Here is a 15,338-nt window from a genome sequence, read left to right on the forward strand (position 1 = left end):
GTTACTTGAACGGTGTCTGATTATTGTTATAAACAATGTGTTTAATTCTTACTAATAAAAAAAAATTACTAGTACATTAGTGAGTAATCAGTGTAGAAATTTTTTACACTATTTTGCTTTGTCTCTTCTTCTTTTTTTTTTTTTGTTGATGTTGAGATAGTATTAAAAATTAAATTATTTTAATAATTAATTTGTATGAAACTTATGGATAATTAATCGTATGAATTATATGAATTGTCAATTCATATAACCTAAAAAATTAAATAAATTTTATTTTTAATATTTTTTTATAAATTTGGTTATATTTTTTAATATATTTGTATAAATATTATTACATTAACTAGTTTATGCAAGTATATAGAATATGAAAATTTAGATATAAATTTTCATATATATGCTTATAAATTTTAATATAATGTATTAGTATATGTAATAAAAATAATTATAAATTTGTGTGATAGTATATGTTTATATTTATTGATATATCTATAAACTTATTTAATGTAGAAGATTTTAAAATAAATTTGAACACATGGAAGTTTTTAAAAAAATATATTTATTTATAAATAATTAGAATTATGTATAATGTCGTTAGTTTGTCGTTGAATTTTTTTAATGTTTTGTTAAGATAAATGAAGATTAGTGGATATATGAGAATATGATGTCTGAAGAAATTAATATGAATGAATGAAGACAATGGAGAGAAACCTGGTATGTTTTAAAATATTAATTGTTCTTATGCCTTCAATACTTCTTAGATATTGTTAAAGTAAATAAATGAATGTCTCTTGAAGATTAGACATCTATTATCCCTTTTGTAGGTGTTTGTTATCCGTGATGACGTTTTGCATTAGGCTCGTTCTGTTGCCTATAATATTGATTTTGTGACTGCGATAATGAGATCAGACACAGATACTAAAAAGAAGGAAATACCTCATTTATTTTAATTGGTTGTGAGAGGAGTGAAAAATATAAAGCATACAAGAAAGATTTAGTATGAACGGTGACTATTGTTAGTAGAAAATGTGGGTATCCCTTTAGATCAAAATTAATTATTACAAGATTTATTATGTAAATTTATATGGTTCAAGACCGAAGAAGAAGTAGAAAAAAGGTAAAGTTGAATTGTTTTAAAATATGTTTGGTGTAGAGGAAATTTGAATTAATGGTGTATGAAGAATAACCCTCTATGGACGAGTCTAATAACCATTCTCAGGCCACCTTCTTTGGCATAGGTAGGCTACTATCTTTGGAATGACTACAACAATTTGTTTTTTTTTTTAAGGTCAATAATCTCCCCTTTAACTTTTTGCATCAGATCTCAGTACCTTTTGTTGATAATGATCCCCCATGCTGGATAATATTAGAAATGTGCATCCTAAAAGAACTATTGATGTGGCATTGTGTCCTCCTTCAAAAGGTATTTTTAAGGTTAACACAGATGGCTCTTATCATTCCAGCTCTAATAAGGCCGCTTATGGAGGTATCATTTGTAACTAACATAGTGTTCTCTTAGCTATGTTCCACATGAACTTAGAATTATGTAATGCTATCTAGGTTGAATTATGGTCTTTGAAGATGGGTATCAAGATGGCTAGAGAGTTGAATCTATATCATCTTGTGTTTGAGATGGACTCTCTAGTTTATGTGCATATTATTCATAAAGGAAAAACCAACTTCGTTTTACTTTAACCTCTGGTTGCTACGATCTGCAGTCCATTGATGCTCGTGGATTAAAAGTCGTCTCTTCATCATGTTTATAAAGAGACCAATCGTAGTCTGGACTTCTTGGCTAACTTGGGTTATCACAAATCTTTTGTTTTGACCGAGGTTTCTTCTCCTCCTCATCTGTTGTGTATTGTCTTTGATTATGCTCGAGGTCTTGCTCACTCATGGTTTATCATGTTAGTTGTTTTGGTTCCTTCCATTTGTAATAAAAAATTAAATAAACAATTTTATTATTTTTTTATGAGTTTATTTAAATTATTTTTATGTAACATAATTTATTTTCCTCTTTTTAAGAAGCAAATCATACATGCTTCTTAAAAAATATTTATATAAAAATATTTATAAAAAACATTTTGAACTAAGAGGATAATTTGTCATTAGTCTAGTTTAATGTTGTCTACAAATAGTATCTAGGGAAGTTTTAGAGAAAAGCTATTGAAAAATGCACACACTCTATATCTTAATTAATTTCGGAATGAAAATTTTCTATGAAATAGAAAATGTGACATCATAAAAATCTTATATAATTAATTTATTTGAAACATTAAGTTGTCATGAGATGTAGTATAAAAAAGTTGCTAGTATAAAAATTTACTTAAAATGTTTTTTTTTTCTTAAAAAAAAAACATTACAAGATTTGACTATGGTTAAATTTCTTTGTTATGGCACAACATGCAAATTGAATTCATGTTCAAATAAAACAATTTCAAGTTTCACTTTTATTTAAATGAAAATTGAATGATCGAAATAACTTTCCAACCAGTGGTGGAACTTGAGATAAACAAAATTGGAATAACCAAACTAATTAAGATTAAAATATATAAATTAAATATAATTTTTTTGATTTTATTATTTCTTATAAAGTATTCTAAATATTTAATAATATTATTCAAATATTAGCTATTTATCTTATTCAGTTATCTTTTTAGTTATGATGCGAATAATATTCTTTCTACTTGATAAGCTGAGGATTATTTTTTTCCTATGAATTGAGTTTATAATTACATCTGGACTGTTTTAATAAAAACATTTTTATTGAAAAACATTTTAACTGCATTTTTTTATAACAAAGCTTACATTACATAGGTAAATAGCATAAAGTTAAGAAAATATAAAAAAAAAGTTTATTTTTAACAATGCGTTTGATATGTGTAAAAAGGGTGACAAAGACTTGCACCAACAAAATGAGTCATTATTATAAAAGTTAAGCACTTATTGATAGTCGATAGTAATTGTATAGTTAAGCTAGATGTTAAGTGCTCTTGTTCTTTTTTTAATTTTGTAAATCAATCTCACCTTGAAAACTGAACGCTTATGCTCTCTTTCTATGTGATTTGATCAATTTCAAAAAAAAATAATTGTCTCCATGAGTTCACGACACTTCATTTTGTCTATAAGTTGTCACAAATGGGTAGTAGGACTGGGCAAAATAGGGAACCTAGCCATAAGCTACTTAAACTATCCCAAAAGTGCATTTTTAGGCGACTATGTATGGGTATTAGATTAAAAAAAAGTACTAAAAATAATAGTGCAAATCATGTTGGGTGAGTGTGCGGATAAAAATAACTTTGTTGAAACCTACACCTAATCATACATGCAAGTAAATAAAGAAAATTGTAGTTGACTCATACATTGTTCCTTCGTTCAAATTCAAAATTTACAATTTACAAATATATTTTTTACAAGTTCAGGTGTGGTTTAAGAGTTTTCACAAGTCACCTTAAGCATGGTGCTACTTTCTATCAAGCGCTACTTTATCTTTTAAAACTCAAAAGCCACCTTGTTATGTTCCTTAGCCTCACATTTGATCCTTATGCACGAGGGTGTTCTTCTTAACCTCCCATGGATCTTAGCCTCTTTAATCATACATATGTCATGGAAGAGGTGGAGCGTGTAGTTTTTCCTTGTGGAGGAGGTCTCAAAGCGCTTACCATACCCTTGAAAAAGCTTGAAAAAACCATTGAAGAAGCTTCAATAATACACAATTGTTCATTCTTTGTAAAAACTCACACATATCCACATGAATTATATGCGACACAATTAGTCTAACAAAATGTTTAAAATAAAATTAATATTGAAAGATACGATGCAATATATAAAGAAGTTGTTGCAAACTTGTCATTCAATGATAAAATATTTTTAATACTTATAAAGCTTTTGTTAGAAGGAAAGTTTTGAATGTTCAAATCTCAACATTTTATTTGCACAATTTTTTCATAAAATATGATAAATTATTTATTGTGTTATGTAAAATTAAAATTTAAATAAGATTTAATGATTTAATTAATTTAATTTTATATATTTTGTTGTCATCACCTAAATTATAATGATTATGTATTTTTATAAATTAAAAAATTAAACAACGTTGTAGCAGGAAAATAAAAACATATGCACACGTGGCAAAATATTTTTTTTATAATGACATAATTAATAATTGATTGACTACAAGTCTTAAAGTATGGGTTTTTTCCTTTTCAAATTTAAAAAAATTATAAAAACAAAACATTTGTAATTGTTGATAGTGCGGATACCAAGTTTTTTTTTATTATTATGGAAAAGGATAACAAAAATAACTATCTTAACCCATGCTTAAGGATGATAGTGTTTTTTTTTTTTTTTAAGAAAGGATGATAGTGTTAAGAGAGGGAAAAAGATTAAATCAGAGAAAAAAATATTGGATCGGATTAAGCCCAACAACAACAAAAAGGAAATTAGCAGCAAATTTGCTTTCCTATTAACATGAGTAAAACTAACATTCATACTACCATTAACAAAACCAAAAATTTGGGTCATTAACACCACATACCGATGCAAAAATATGGCACTCCCATGAGTTTATCACATTCAAATTATCCATTTCACAACAAATAACTTTGAAGCCTTTTATCCCATGCGACCTCCTAGCCACAAAAATAGTCTTTTAAAACATCTTTGAAACCATCATAACTTCATAAGTTGGAAAGCTAGTAACCCACATCATGGTTACGAATAAGGCCACTCGACCCAATACAATATGTTTTGTTGGTTGAAACTTCCATCAACATTGAGTATATAGTTGTTCGTAAGACGAGGAAACCACTTTGGTACGCATAAATGTGGGTCTGAATCAACGTCCTAATCTTGGACATATAATTAAAATCATGTCATCATGCAACATCATAATGTGGTGAATGACTTGCTGGATGTCCCAATTTTGCTCATCAAATATTCTATCATTGCACCATTTCCAAATCTACCAAAAGGCTACCATGAAAAGGTAACTCTTGACACATGATAGCAGTTATGAACCCATATATGAGAGTTAGGATCAAAGTAGTCAGGTTGGGATAAGAAATCAAATTTGGACCCCACTTCATTGGCATGTGAACAATCATGGATGCAATGGAGGGTATCTTCCAAATTATGAGAGCAAGCACAACAAAAAAGGAGGAGGCTGCCAAAATGTCTTTGAAATAAAACGTCATTCATCGGTAACAAAACCATCTATAGGATGTAAGATGAGAATTCGCATTGCTATTATTTGATCAATAATAGGTTGAGTTTGCAGTGTTGATACCATTGGAATTATGTTTCCAAATCTAACAATCCTAAAAGTTAGGAACAAGAGTATAGTTTATATTGGCAAGCTTCGTGTGGAAAATTGTTTGTGAGAATTGTATAAAGACCATTGACGTACCCATTATTATCAATCATAATATCGCGTAGACAAAGATCAACATCATGAATTGAGACAAATGACACATTCTAACACATGTGTCCAAAATTTGCTACCCACCAAACCAAATTGATGTGTTTGTTGTCTCTAACAATCCTAAATTTAAATCCCTCCAACAGTTTATCCTTGACTTTAACAATACTCACCTGGTATATAAAATATTAGGAAATAATTTAACATTCAAGAAAAAGTTGAGTAAGATATTTATGGACCGACAACATATTAACCCAAAAACAATCTTTCTTAGTGACAAGATTTTAAATTCATCAATCCATGTTTAGTTTCATTTATACTTATTATTTTTCATCTTTTTATAGAATTTATTTTTTGTTCTTACATCACATCAATTATATTATTTACTCTCTCCCCTCTCTCTTTTTTCTTTATTACTAGGATAGTGTCTCTCTAAAAATTTTAAATAATACAAAAATAAAAGTTAAATATAATTAATAAAAAATGATAGAATTAAAAAATTAATAATATAAAAGTAGTGAAAAATTAATACAAGTTAAAAGAAAAATTTGAAATTTAAAAATTAATTTAATAATAAAATTATTTACTAAAATGTGTATATCAAATGAAATAGTTTTTATTATTAATAGTTATAGATAAAAAAAGAAAAAAATGGTTGAGAATTACTACTAATTAATCGAATTCGAGTGTCGAAAAAGAAAGGAGGAAAAAAAAAAAATCTACGTTCGGTGAATGGATCGAGTCGCTGCTGGTTTCATTTCATCACGAAGCTTTTATAAGGTACTGCCATATTTTGATATTTGTGTCTTTTCTCTCCTTCTCAGTTCTCCCTCCTTCAAATTCACGGCGCGTCACGAAGCCTCTTCAAATTTCGCCCCAAAACCCGAAACAGCGTGTCACGTGAGAACACACCACACTCTACCCGACTCATCATATTTATAAACCTCTTTCTTTCCGTACCCTTATTCGGAAGAAGGATCGAATAATCTCGATTCTCTTTGGAGGTTGCTACCAAGTTCACTCTCTCTCTCTCTCTCATTTCTCTATGCTAACGTAGAGATCCAGAAACCATTTCCGAAACCACATCTCTACTTTCCTCTGTTTCCGCGATTAAGGTACTGCGCTTCGTTTTGTAGCGTGATTCAGAATATTTGCTTTCAATCAATAATTAGCATTACGCAAAATGCTGGTTATGTTGATTGCTGCAGCGTTAGATATTTTGTGTTACTTAATTAGGTTTAGTGTTTATCCCCGACCAACCACTGGACTGTTATTGTTTAACATTAGCGTGAAATTGTAAACGGAGAGAATCAGAGTACTTTTTTCACGTGTAACGTGTTGAGAAATTTTGGATAACTCCGACAAATTTTGTAATTAAATGTTTTGTTTATTGTTTGCCTTAGGGCTTGGGCGTCATTACTGCACTGCTTATTTGACATTTGACTGTACTTTTACTCAAATTTGATATGGTTCTATTTCATTTTTTCGCGGTAGATTTTTTATGAAGAGCCAAGCCAAGATAGAAGCTGCCAATTCTAAGTTAGAAAATTTGGATCGAGCTTGTTGTCAAGGTTTTCAATATTCTCAAGGAATGCCAGTAAATTAGGTGGCTAAGATGATTCGGATCTTGTTGCTAAACACTCAATCAAGCAATGCTGATTCTTTTATTTATGAGTAATACTGGAGAAAAAACTTTTTTATGGGTTTGTGGGCACTGAGGGATAGATGACTTAGACAGATGTTGTCTAGATTCTATTTGAAAGCTCGTTTAGGTACTACTGCAGCGTTAGCTTAATTGTGTGAGTGAACATTGTTTTCCTGTTTTCAGGCTGTGTAAATCAAAATCAGTAAATAGAAATAGGCTTTTTTTACGTGTCAAATAAGGTCTATGATATAGTTGTTGTGTGTGAACTTGATGGTTATTTGTGACTTCTGCCTTGCCCTTTTTAAAGAAGGATGGTGGTGAAATAATGGATTCAAAACATGGTAGTACTAGTATCGTATGATATGAGTCTCATGGCTGGTGATTTGAATTGAAGGTTGAATTGTGTTTGGGTATGAATCACAAGCGAATCGCTCCAGAATTGCATCGATCGTGAGTTCTTCTGAATTGCGGGAGTCTGGTGCAGTGGGTCACACCCCAAACTGGTTCAGGTCATGCATGACCCCGACTCTGTAAAACCCTAAAAAATACCCCCCGCCCCCCCCAAAAAAAGTAGAAATGAGAAGGAATGCACTGTTCTTTTCCCTTCCGTTAGACCCATTGTGGTCCACTTGCTGGTTTCCACGTTTTTAGCATCTCCTCTCATTCTTTCTTTACGTTTTTATGGTTTCCTTCACATTTACAGTTCAGCTCTTCTTTCTCTGTTGCCACCAAACATGAGTGACCCATGAGTGGCTTTTGTCTCGTCTTTGTTGGTCTTTCTTGTCGTCTTCTAACTACTGGTGCTGGTGGTCTTTATTGTCTCCCCTTTGTTGGCCTTGTGGCTGTTATTGTGTTTGTTTTGAAGCTTTTATTACACTTTGCTAGCTATTTGACTTCAAAATGATAATATATATATATATATATATATATATATATATATATATATATATTTATGTTTCATTTCTCATGTTTGTTAAAATGATCCTAGAGTTATGTTTTTTGCTATTGGTCATGAATTTGTGCTTTTATGTTGGTGTGTGTGTGTGTGCATATATATATATATATGTTAAGTTTTATTGTTGATTGTGAATCTTACAATTTGCGATAGGATTCGATAAGTGATTCGTAAAATGGGCTTTCAGATTCACACTTTGTATCCCGATCCAACTACCATGATTCAAAACCCACTGGTTAATGTATCTGGCTTATCTATTGCTGACCAAAAAAAAATCTGGTTTATCTATCATGGGAAGAGAAACTATTATCTTTGGGCATGATATTATTATTTCAAAATATTTTTGAATACTGTTTGTTGTTCTAGTATTTCCCACTGTTGTACTTTTCTTCCACATTGTTGTTGGCCTCTTTATCATTCTCTTAGAAGGTTGAACTGTTATACATTCCATACATAGTTCTTCTTATTTAACATGCTGTCTTGTATGTTTGTATGTCCTCATGATGTAACCTTTGCTAGAGATGGAGGGAAAAACTGAGGATGAAGTGGTGGATATTGAGAGTGCTTCTAGTGGTTCTTTCAATGATGATTCAGATGATGAGGAATCTTTAGTTCCTGAAAAAGATGATGGAATGCATCTTGGGGTCAGTCATCTAGATATTTTATTTCACTCTCTCTTCGATTATCAATGACAGTTTTTTTTAATACTCATAAAAACCTAGCTGTCTATATTAGCCTTTTGATATAAACTTTAGTGTACTTTATTTCCATTTGTATGCATATAATGCAGGAGCCATTAACAGAAGAGGAAATACAAGATCTTATTTCTGAGTTGTTAGAAGTGGAGAGTAAGGTACTATAATTATATTTATACAGACACAAGCATGCAATGTGCTAGATAGCTACCCCCCTCCCAACACCATACTAACACACACTATTTACGCTTTTCATGATCTCTTATCAGGTATTATTCCACATCCTAAGTTGTATCTTTACTTTATGTTTTTTTAATTATAATTTAATTGTAGTCTCTTTCCTGCTTAGTAATAATTGCTAACTTATTGAATTTTTTAGGGTTATTTAATTGTTTAAGGAAATAAAAAAAAACTAATTCTAGTTAACGAGTTTATGAATAACCAGCCAACTTAGTGGTTGCTCACTAACTCCTCTTTGAACACTATCTAGTTGGGTTTTCTTCTTCTTCTAAATACGTAAACATTGTACTAAGATTTTTTTTTCTAGTTGTTAGAATATTAGCATTTTATGTCAGAAATTTGATTATATTTATTTATATTCACTAATTATTAGATCATTAGAATAATCAATCGTTGATTGTTAGGCTAGAGTTTGATTTTTTTGTCAGCTGATATTACTATCTAAGTGATTTTAAATATAGGAATAAATACCACAACATGTCGTTCTGCTATAATGGTGCATCATGACCTTCGATGGCTACCTGCATACAAAATAGCATTGCATTTTTGCATAGTTGGAGTTGCACCCACAAAAAACGCCCTTTATCATGGGAAAAGGCCAGCCATTCCAGCAACTATGCCTCATGGAAATGTCCCCCCTTTAATCCCCATCTGGCATGAGGCTCAACCTATTTTTGGGGTTATTTTTGCGATTTTTGTTTTAGATCATGTGAAAATTTACCTAAGAAAACACATTAACTGGTATTTCAATATGATTTTGGAGAATCTAACGTGAAGCCAAACCCACACTAAATCAGTGCCTACAAAATCAACTTTATTTTCACAAATACTTTCTAAGATTCTCTCTCTCTCTCGCTCATTCTTTATGGTATCCAGAGCTTTTGAAGCCTAATCAATTGTTTTGGACCTGACTTTACAAAATTTACCGTTTCCACCACATGAGGTGCCAGATTTATCTCATCTGCCACCACTGCGATCAGATCCTATGGCTTCACAGCCTCTGGCAAGTTGTGCGCTGCATGCATCAACATTTGCACCACGTCCAGGGACCTAATATCCAAATTCATCTTCTCATGTGAGTCCCATGGTTCCTGCAATAATTTGGGTGCAATTCTCCTACCCACTCATTGAAAAACTTTTTGACAAGAGTTTTCTTGTCTGGAAACAACAAATTGAGCCTGTACTTGGGTCACAAGCTTTGTCAATTTCTTGCAAATTTTGAAATTTCACCTTGATACCTCTCTCAAGGCAATTGAGATGCTGACGTCATAGTTATTAAAATCATACATTTCACGATTCAAATCCTATAATTTGATATGTTTTGGCTTCCTATCAATTATTATCATAAGATGAATCTTAAATGACTTTGTATCTTATGATACATGAATTTATGCAATTTCATATCAACAATCGAGGTCTTCTAACATTTTTTTAGGCTGCAGAGGCTCAAGAGGCTCTTGAAGAGGAGTCTCTTTCTAAAGTGGAGAGTGAAGTTAGACAAGAATTGAAGCAAAATCTTCAGGGGGATGATGTTGGTTTCTCCCTTTGTCCCCTTTTTTTTTTAATCTTTCTGTTTTTTTACGTATGATTTGTGTATCTTGTCTGTAGTTGGAAACTGCTGTTGCTGATGAGATGGCCACTTTTAAAGAAGAGTGGGAAGCTGTTCTGGATGACCTTGAAACCGAAAGTGCCCACTTACTGGTTTGGTTTTATCTTTGATTTTCAATAGATATTTTTGTTAGTAATATTTGCTTTTCTCTTTGTGCTGTCTTCAATTTTTATCACTATCAATACTTAAAAATTGGTCTAATCTGTATTCTGCTTCTTATGATATTGATTTGGGTCTTTCTCTTTATTTCTTTTTGGCTATGATACTTAAAAAGTAAAATAGCCCTCAGAGATAAGTTCACACCGAACTTGATCTAAATATGTCTGAATTTGCAATAACCCAGATCACTGGAGAGTGGTGTCAGATTGAGCTGTGATCTTAAACCTGCTATGCTAACCTTTTATTTGAGCAGGCGGTGGGCAGGAGCTTCGGAGTTTTAAAAATGCTAGTGATTACCTTTGCTTTATAGTTTTGCATATAAAATGCCATGTTTATAGAAGTCTATGATTTTGATCTCACCCTTGTGCCTTGTATTTGAGATTAATTGACATATACATGCTGAAATTCATTCATCACCATAATTAATTATTATTATTATTAAGCTTTAGCACAATGGTGTGTTGTTTCGTTGTTGACTGTGGTAATCACAACACAAGTTCTAGCTACCGAAATAGCATCTATGATGATTAAAAAGCCGAAACGGAAGTAAACCACAGATTGAAATCTAAGTCTAACTATGTATGAGCAAAGCTTCTGAAATCTGAACCCAACATTGTTTGCTTACCTGTAAACCAAAATCCAAAAACTTTAACCCTATTGGGAATTTTTGCAATTGTGAAGTCAAAGGAGGGTAATTTACCATAAGCATTTGCACATAATTCTTCATACTGTTTAGTAGAGGATTGTGCAACCTCTTGGTAGAAAAGATTCTCACTTATGGAGAAGATAAGTTGAAAAATTCTTATTCAAAATAATGATCAACTCCGAAGTCAATGTTCTTCTCACCGTATAAAAGCAGAAAATCATCAAATACAATTGTGTCTTAAGTACAATCGCATAATATGTAAACTAACATAAAATTCATATTTGGCTAATAAAATTATCCCTTAACTATTACAAGCCTAATTTAGGTTAGGTCTTATTGACCATGTAATTTCCATATAAATGCCAACCTGTTATTATGCTTTCTGGCACTTTTTAATTGCCCTAAAGGCTCTGTTTAATTTATTTCTTCAAAGGTTCATTCTAGACTGGTGGAAATAGGAATATTTTTAGGAGATAAGAGCTTCTTTAATATTTATTTTTCTAAGTAGCGTAGATACATGGTATAGCTAGGTATTGATTATCTTTGTAGTACTCTTAAATATAAACAGTCAATGCTAGTGTGTGAAAAACACACTCAAGCACATTTTAAAAAAAATTCTTTCACATTTTGTCACGTAGACTCAAGTTGGTGCCTTGTTATGAACTCAAGCAATTAGGTTATAATGACCTGCTTATCTCTCTTACCTTGAGGTCTTGCCACTGTGCCACCGTGAACCTCCAACTTATCACTTGAGTATTCAACTTTGTTTGGATTCCTTCCTTGATCTCTATTACTCTTCATCTATTAAGGCTGCATGCATTTGACCTTCCCTAGACTCCACAATGGTCAAAGCTTTGTGTAACTGGCTGCCCTTTATTTATCCGTGCTTATGCTTTTCTTTTTTTCTTCCATTTTGTAAATTGTGCTAGATTCTAACATTCCAAGTTGCTAAGATTTTTGTTTGGTTGTTGTGGCAATTTTCTTGGAGCTGTTATAAATTCTGCCTCTGAAATGTGCTTATGTTTTTCTTCTGCTATTTATTGATATGATCTTGAGTAGGAACAACTTGATGGGGCTGGCATTGAGCTTCCTAGCCTTTATAAGTTGATTGAAAGAGAAGCTCCTAATGTTTGCTCCACTGAAGCATGGAAAAAGAGGAATCATTGGGTTGGCTCTCTGGCAACTGCTGAAATTGCTGAGTCAATTGCTGATGCTGAGAAACATCTTCAAGTAAACAGACCTGTTAGAAGGTATGATTCTTATATGGCATTGGATCTAGAAAGAATTAAATATGTTATCATCTTATAGGTTTTTGGTGTTGGTTCAGGCGACATGGTAAATTATTGGAAGAGGGTGCTAGTGGCTTTCTCCAAAAAAAGCTTTGTGATGAAACCCAGGAGCCAATAAAGACTGAAACTAGGGGGGATTGGGATTTGTTCAATAAAATAGTTTCTGATGGGAGTGGCATTGATGCTTCATTTGGCAGTAAGCATTGGGTGTCTGTTTATTTGGCCAGCACTCCACAGCAAGCTGCCTTGATGGGACTCAAATTTCCTGGAGTTGATGAGGTGGAAAATACATTTTTGACTGTGTTTACTGCCTTTTATTTTATTTTATATTTTATTGATGTATATGTCAAAAGAAAGAATAAACAGACAGTTGTTGTTAATTTTTTCTATTCATCATTTGTTTTTCACCCCTACCCTTGACTTTGAGATGCCCTGAATTTGGATTCTTAATGATTTGGACTACATGTAGTGCTATACAAATATATATAAATAAATGTCAGGAAATGGCTGGGGTAATGTTAGTGCAGTTATTTTTATCCAATGAAAAAATGGCATAAGTACTTCATCCGTTCTCATGTTTCCTTGTAAAAATCATTTGTTAGGTTTTACTCAGTTACCGTCCTTAACATTGTAGAATGTAGCATGCCCTTGTTTACCTTGAATACTGGTTTAAATTTGTTAGTTTGCCTCATAATTTGGCATTGCCCTTGTGTGCATGGATCCTATAATTGTTGAATTGTTGTTTGAGGATTCATGAATTATCTTTAGTCCTGTTTGTTTGGTTTTGTTCTATTAAGTAGAATTTTGATTAATTTTTTTGGTATTTGGGATTTTGATCTTTTCAATGCATTCTTAAATTGTAGGCTTTTACATAATTTAATACATTATAGAAGCTGTTTCGTAAATCATGTTCTTCACCATAGGTGATGTATGCTCACCATGTTAATTACCTTTTTGTTTTTGGAAATTCCTTTTCTTTAGGTGGAGGAGATTGATGATGTTGATGGCAATTCTACGGATCCATTTATTGCAGCTGCCATTGCAAATGAAAGAGAATTAGATCTTTCTGATGAGCAAAGGAGGCAATTTAAAAAGGTAGTTATCAACTCATTATTTATTTATCAAGTAAAATAGGATGCTGATCCTTGAAAGTGTTCTACATTGACAAACTACCTGATTAAAATGAAGTGTATGATTTTGTGTGTATTTGGATCATAGTTATTAGTATCATATGTATCGTACGAGTAATATCTTGATTCGATACCAAATTGAAGGATGACGATATATATTGCAGGCTGAATCATTTTTGAGCGGAATCGTACTCTGTATTGTGCGAATCGTAGTTGAATCGCATGTTTCATGATTCTGAAGCAGTGGTTGTTTCGATTTTTGGGTGTTTTCTTTTTTCAATATTTTTTAGAAGAGGGGGAAACCGGGAAAATGACGAAAAGTTCCCTCCTAAGTCTTAAGAAGAGAGCCTTCTCATTTTTCAGATTATATAAAATGACACTGCATCTGTGGTGCCTTTTCAGAATTCTGAAAAGCCTTTTCTGTGTGTCACAGTGCGGTGGCTAAGCTTTAGCCTTTTACTTTGCACTGTGCACATCTTTTCTAATTGTGGGACCCCCTTTGGTTCAAAGATCAAACCCCCCTTTATCCTATATGAAATATTTAAGTAACCCCCTCCTTTGTCCTATTCAAATACCCATTTACTTGTCTTATTCCAAATTTCTTTTGGAAGACCGGAGATCTATTTGCAATGTTGGAACGAATTCTAATTTGTGACCCACATATTCTGCTACTATGTTCTTGCTTTAGTGGAGCAATGCAAAAAAAAAGAAACAAACATCTTACAAGTTACGATTTAGGTTGCTGCCTTTTTTTCTTATGTCACTCTACTTAAAATGTTATATTTTTTATTGATCATGTATCTTATGATTCATAATACGATTTAATTCATGATTCGTAAAATAGCTCTTCTGATTTATGATTCAAATTCCGATTCAATAACCATGATTTGGATTAACTTAATTTGAAGAAATGATCATTTTCCTCTTGTTAGCCTTGTAGAAGAGCTTTTCAAAAATTGATTATTTCGTAAAATTAAGTTGTTGCTGAAATGTTCGGTTTTTAAATTATGCAAACATGTAATTAAGTTGTTGCCAAAATGTTCAGTCTTTTTTTTTTTTTCACAGCAAAAGATAATGTATATTATAAATAAGGGTCTGAAGTGTACAACAGATAACATAGGCAGTGAAAACCAATGCCCAAATAAAAAACGAGTACAATGCAGTACAACTGACAAGATATGTCAGACCCCCCTAAGAGAATTCCTCCCTCAGATTAGATGACCAGTGGTTAAAATGAGTATTAAAACCCTTCTCCATACACCTTAGCCTTGACCAAGTATGGAATAAGGCTTCGTCCATGACTTTTTCGGGGATGAAGAGCTGGTTATTGAAGACCACGCTGTTTCTGTGATTCCAAATGGTCAAGGACAGTGCTATCCATAAGGCCTCCCATCTTTTGTCTGTGCTTCTTTTTGCATTCCAGTGTGAGAATTGCAAGAAATGATTCTTTGGTTCTATGGGGAGAGGACCCACTCTATTAACCCAATTCATAGGCTCCCACTAGAGATTCCTCGTTTTAATGCAGCTGAATAGGACGTGACTAGCAGTTTCCTC

At 32.2% G+C, this 15,338-nt stretch overlaps 1 protein-coding gene across 5 annotated transcripts in view; it reads left to right on the plus strand.

Annotated features, from left to right (window-relative positions):
• Positions 1–6,130: 6,130 nt before the first annotated feature.
• LOC100794911 (protein CHROMATIN REMODELING 20) overlaps positions 6,131–15,338 on the plus strand; it is a 39,769-nt gene continuing 30,561 nt past the window's right edge. The window contains exons 1-9 of one of the 5 annotated variants that reach the window (XM_041005763.1): positions 6,210–6,531; positions 6,911–7,022; positions 8,536–8,660; positions 8,807–8,869; positions 10,387–10,482; positions 10,560–10,652; positions 12,425–12,615; positions 12,693–12,933; positions 13,636–13,749. In XM_041005763.1, the coding sequence (XP_040861697.1) occupies positions 8,538–8,660; positions 8,807–8,869; positions 10,387–10,482; positions 10,560–10,652; positions 12,425–12,615; positions 12,693–12,933; positions 13,636–13,749 (921 nt within the window). In that variant the 5' untranslated portion in view covers positions 6,210–6,531; positions 6,911–7,022; positions 8,536–8,537. The other 4 variants (XM_041005764.1, XM_041005765.1, XM_014763222.3 and 1 more) reach the window with 4 other exon arrangements.

The sequence above is a fragment of the Glycine max genome, chromosome 10 (assembly GCF_000004515.6).
Source record: "Glycine max cultivar Williams 82 chromosome 10, Glycine_max_v4.0, whole genome shotgun sequence".
In the NCBI taxonomy this organism is placed as follows: domain Eukaryota; kingdom Viridiplantae; phylum Streptophyta; class Magnoliopsida; order Fabales; family Fabaceae; genus Glycine; species Glycine max.